Below are 3519 nucleotides of genomic sequence, written 5' to 3' on the forward strand. Positions count from 1 at the left end.
CTCTATCATCATTCAAATATTTTTCTTAAACATTACTTCATTTAAAACAAACTTCACCTCCTTATAACTTCTGCCTCTCTTTTTAGGCAAGTTAAGCTACTGTCTTATTATAAGAACTAGAAGAGGTACCCGGCGTTGCCCAGCATAACTCTCAATGGAGTAGTTGTTCAAATGAACCGAAAGACTTCCATCAAATACAACTATAGAAGTAATAATTTACAAGTGTTGACCATAATGAGGGCCTCTGAATATTCACGCTGAAATATCTCTGTGGTGGTGCTGCCAGCAAAGATGAATACGATAGTAACAATTTAAACTTTGTGGGCCTGAAGAGGGCCTTGGGTCGTTCACTCTTAAAAGTCCCAGTGGCGGAGCTGTCAGCAAAGACGACTCCAATTAGAGGTGGTGGCCCTTAAGAAGTCCTCCACACCACTTTGGTGTGTCATATTTGCTTTGCTTATTATTTAAGGTTGTAACCTAGAAAAGCATGTAAAAGTTGGTGGCCACAAAAACGGCCTTGGCAAGATCATGCTGGAATGTTAAAAAATGTGTAACTAAGATTTAGGGAAAAGTAGATTAATTAAGTTAAAACCATGGAACATCAATAGCAAATTGTGATAGCAACATATAAATGTAGAAAACAGAGACATTCAACATTTATAACATATAGCAAGACCAACCTCAGAGGCATACATAATATTGTCAAAAGGACAAATATAGCACACGGATACACTTATACAAAAAAACAGCGAATACTCGGTGGATAGGGTGCCTACAAAACTTCCTTATTGACTAAATTTTGGGTTTTCTCGCAAGTTGTAAAAGCAAATAGGTTATGCCGGCTCCCCACTTGAGAGCAGCCAATATATAGTTGACCGTGGGAGGAGCACAGATCTTCTAAAGTAAGCCCTATGACCATCAGCATCTGACCCTGTGATTTGTTAATTGACATGGCAAAACTGAGCCAGAGAGGGAATTGCAGCCTTCTGAATGTAAAAGGAATGTCTTTACTGGAGGGAATGAGAGGTATCCTTGGTATGAAGATGGTATCCACCTTACCACATCCTATAAGTATTGTTGCCACAATAGCATGAGGCATCGCCTTATGGACGACCAGACACATGCCGTTGCAAAGTCTGAGGGGTTACAAATTCCTGAAGAGCATTACAGGGACTTCTTTCTTAAGTTGCAATAAGTGTGGTGGCAATCCGGGAGGCCTAGGGAATTAAGAAATTTTGTTGGGTAATTAACAACTTCGTCCGAATCAGCCATAGAATCAAGGTTTCCAGGCAAGCACAGCATGATATTTCCAACTATGTAGTTTTCTGAAGCCAATACTGCACATTCACACAACCACTCTTGATTTGTGCAGTTCTTCTCAAGTTTAGGAAAAACAGATGTCCATAACTCAACAATTGACTTACTGCATCTGTAAATCCCAGTGAGGTCCACTGCACCATCTCCATCGAGTGGGACTTTTCCACCACCCAACAACAAATTGGCAGCAATAAAACCTGCTGATGTCTCATCACCTTGCAGTTGTGCCTTCATGTTTGTTGAAAGTGTCAGCTTTCTTATATAATGCCAAAGTTGGGAGGCCTTAAGGCATGCAGCAACCTTATCAGCCCGCTTGCCTTTTGGGATTACAGGCAGAGTCTGTCTGAAGTCTCCAGATAACAGAAACATGACACCTCCCATTGGTTCTTGACAGTCCCTGATGTCTCTGAATGACCAGTCTAATGCCTTGAAAGCTGCCTTGTGAGCCATTGTGCATTTGTCCCAAACAATTTGTAGGCAGCAGTTTAACACTAGTGCTTTTCCAAAAGATTAGTTGATATTGCACATGGGTGTCTCAGTGGATGCCACATTCAGAGAAAGACTGAAGGCAGAATGATCCGTCCTGCCACCAGGCAGCAAAGTTGCTGTAATGCCGAAAGAAGCCACAGCCAATGCGATGTTTCCTATTTCATTATTGCCCACAAGGGGCTAAACATAGACAGACAAAGGTAATTAAGTCGATTACATTGACCCACAGGATGAAAAGCAAAATCAACCATGGTGGAATTTGAACTCAGAACGTAACGGCAGACGAAATACTGTTAAGCATTTCACCCGGTGTGCTAACGTTTCTGCCAGCTCGCTGCTTTATTGGCTTGCCACAGCTGTCTTCAGGTCTCCTCCACCTATGCAAAGGATATCCATCAACGCCAGTCTGTTTCCTGTAAAAACTGCCTGGGATATGGTTTTGTACACTTTTTGTTGTGTATGCATGAGGACTTCATACTGAATCCATGTCCGCAAGGAGTATGGACCATGTTTGATGTAACTATAGAGAAGAGGTCATTTTCAATCGATGGCTCAAGTAGTTCCGCAGAAATGAATTTGTCGATGTAGTTTGAACTGATTTTTGTAACCAACCAAATCAAGATATGGGCATACGGGAGCCTTTGTTTCTGCCATTCGACTGTGTACATGTCACACCTGAGAGGCCCAAAAGCCTGTCCTTTCTTTAATAAATCGATTAATTTGGATAATGTGAGGCAAAACACTCTTGCTATGCAATCATGCCTGTGTCTTGGCGCTTGACTGTGGAACGGTTTGTTTGTAATCTCCTTCCACATGTAAATGTCATGAAAAGGTTAGGCCACCCATAATGTATGTAAGTCATGGTGTCCTGATTCCTCTCATGCATGTATCAGGTCTCCCTGTGAATGTTGAAGGCAAAATACACACTTGTCCTAAATTGTCTGGGGATACGTCGTTGTTAATTCTATCATGTAGATGAATGTAGCATTCAGATTGAAGTTTTTCTTTTGATTTAATTTAATGAACCATTATCTCTCAGACTCCATTTTAACAGCCATGTCAACAGCAAATTGTTGGAAAAGGTCATGAGATCGGTGTAGATGGATGAATGAATTGTCTTTTACCATAAATCGGAAAGCGTAGAAATCCATGCAAGCGACAGTTTTTCTAAGATGTGCCTCACCATTGCCTGCTGAATGTTGAGGAATGCCGAAATCGTATCCATCCTCACCGTTGACAAATAGAAAAGGATACTGGCGGGCATTGTGGGACCTGTGTGTCTCATTCATATGCTGTAATGTGCTGTTTCGGTGCTTTAGAATATCTCTTTTGTTGTGCTGTTCACTACAAATAACTGCAGCAATCTCATTACAAGTTGGTGTGACGAACCGACCAGCATGTTCTCCAGATGGCCTTTGGTCAGCATGTATGACCACATTAAAGTCTGGGTTGGTGGCTGTTTCCAAAGTGTACTTAAAGCTGCAAGCATAGCTGTTTTTGTCATGAAAAATTTCTTGAAGTTTTATTATAGTAACAATGTTAGTTTTGGATGAAATAGAGTTTTACCTCTCTGCCTGCTCCTGATAGTTTCCAATGAAGTCTAAGTTTAGAAATTGAAGATTCTTTTCTACCATAGGCTGAATAGACCCAATCAAGTGGTAGATCTGTTCCTGGACTTTAAAAGTCGGCATGACCCATATTCCGATTTAAGCT

General features: G+C 41.1%; 1 protein-coding gene across 1 annotated transcript; it reads right to left on the reverse strand.

Moving 5' to 3' along the window:
- Positions 1-1164: 1164 nt before the first annotated feature.
- LOC115229289 lies at positions 1165-1767 on the reverse strand. The gene has a single exon (XM_029799669.1). The coding sequence runs from the start codon at positions 1765-1767 to the stop codon at positions 1165-1167; it is 603 nt and encodes a 200-aa protein (XP_029655529.1).
- Between the last annotated feature and the right edge of the window lie 1752 nt (positions 1768-3519).

This window comes from Octopus sinensis, unplaced genomic scaffold (genome assembly GCF_006345805.1).
Source record: "Octopus sinensis unplaced genomic scaffold, ASM634580v1 Contig12398, whole genome shotgun sequence".
NCBI lineage: Eukaryota > Metazoa > Mollusca > Cephalopoda > Octopoda > Octopodidae > Octopus > Octopus sinensis.

Excerpts from the sequence above, each read along its gene's own strand:
- LOC115229289 (XM_029799669.1), bottom strand. The coding sequence starts at position 1,767 with ATGGCTCACAAGGCAGCTTTCAAGGCATTAGACTGGTCATTCAGAGAC.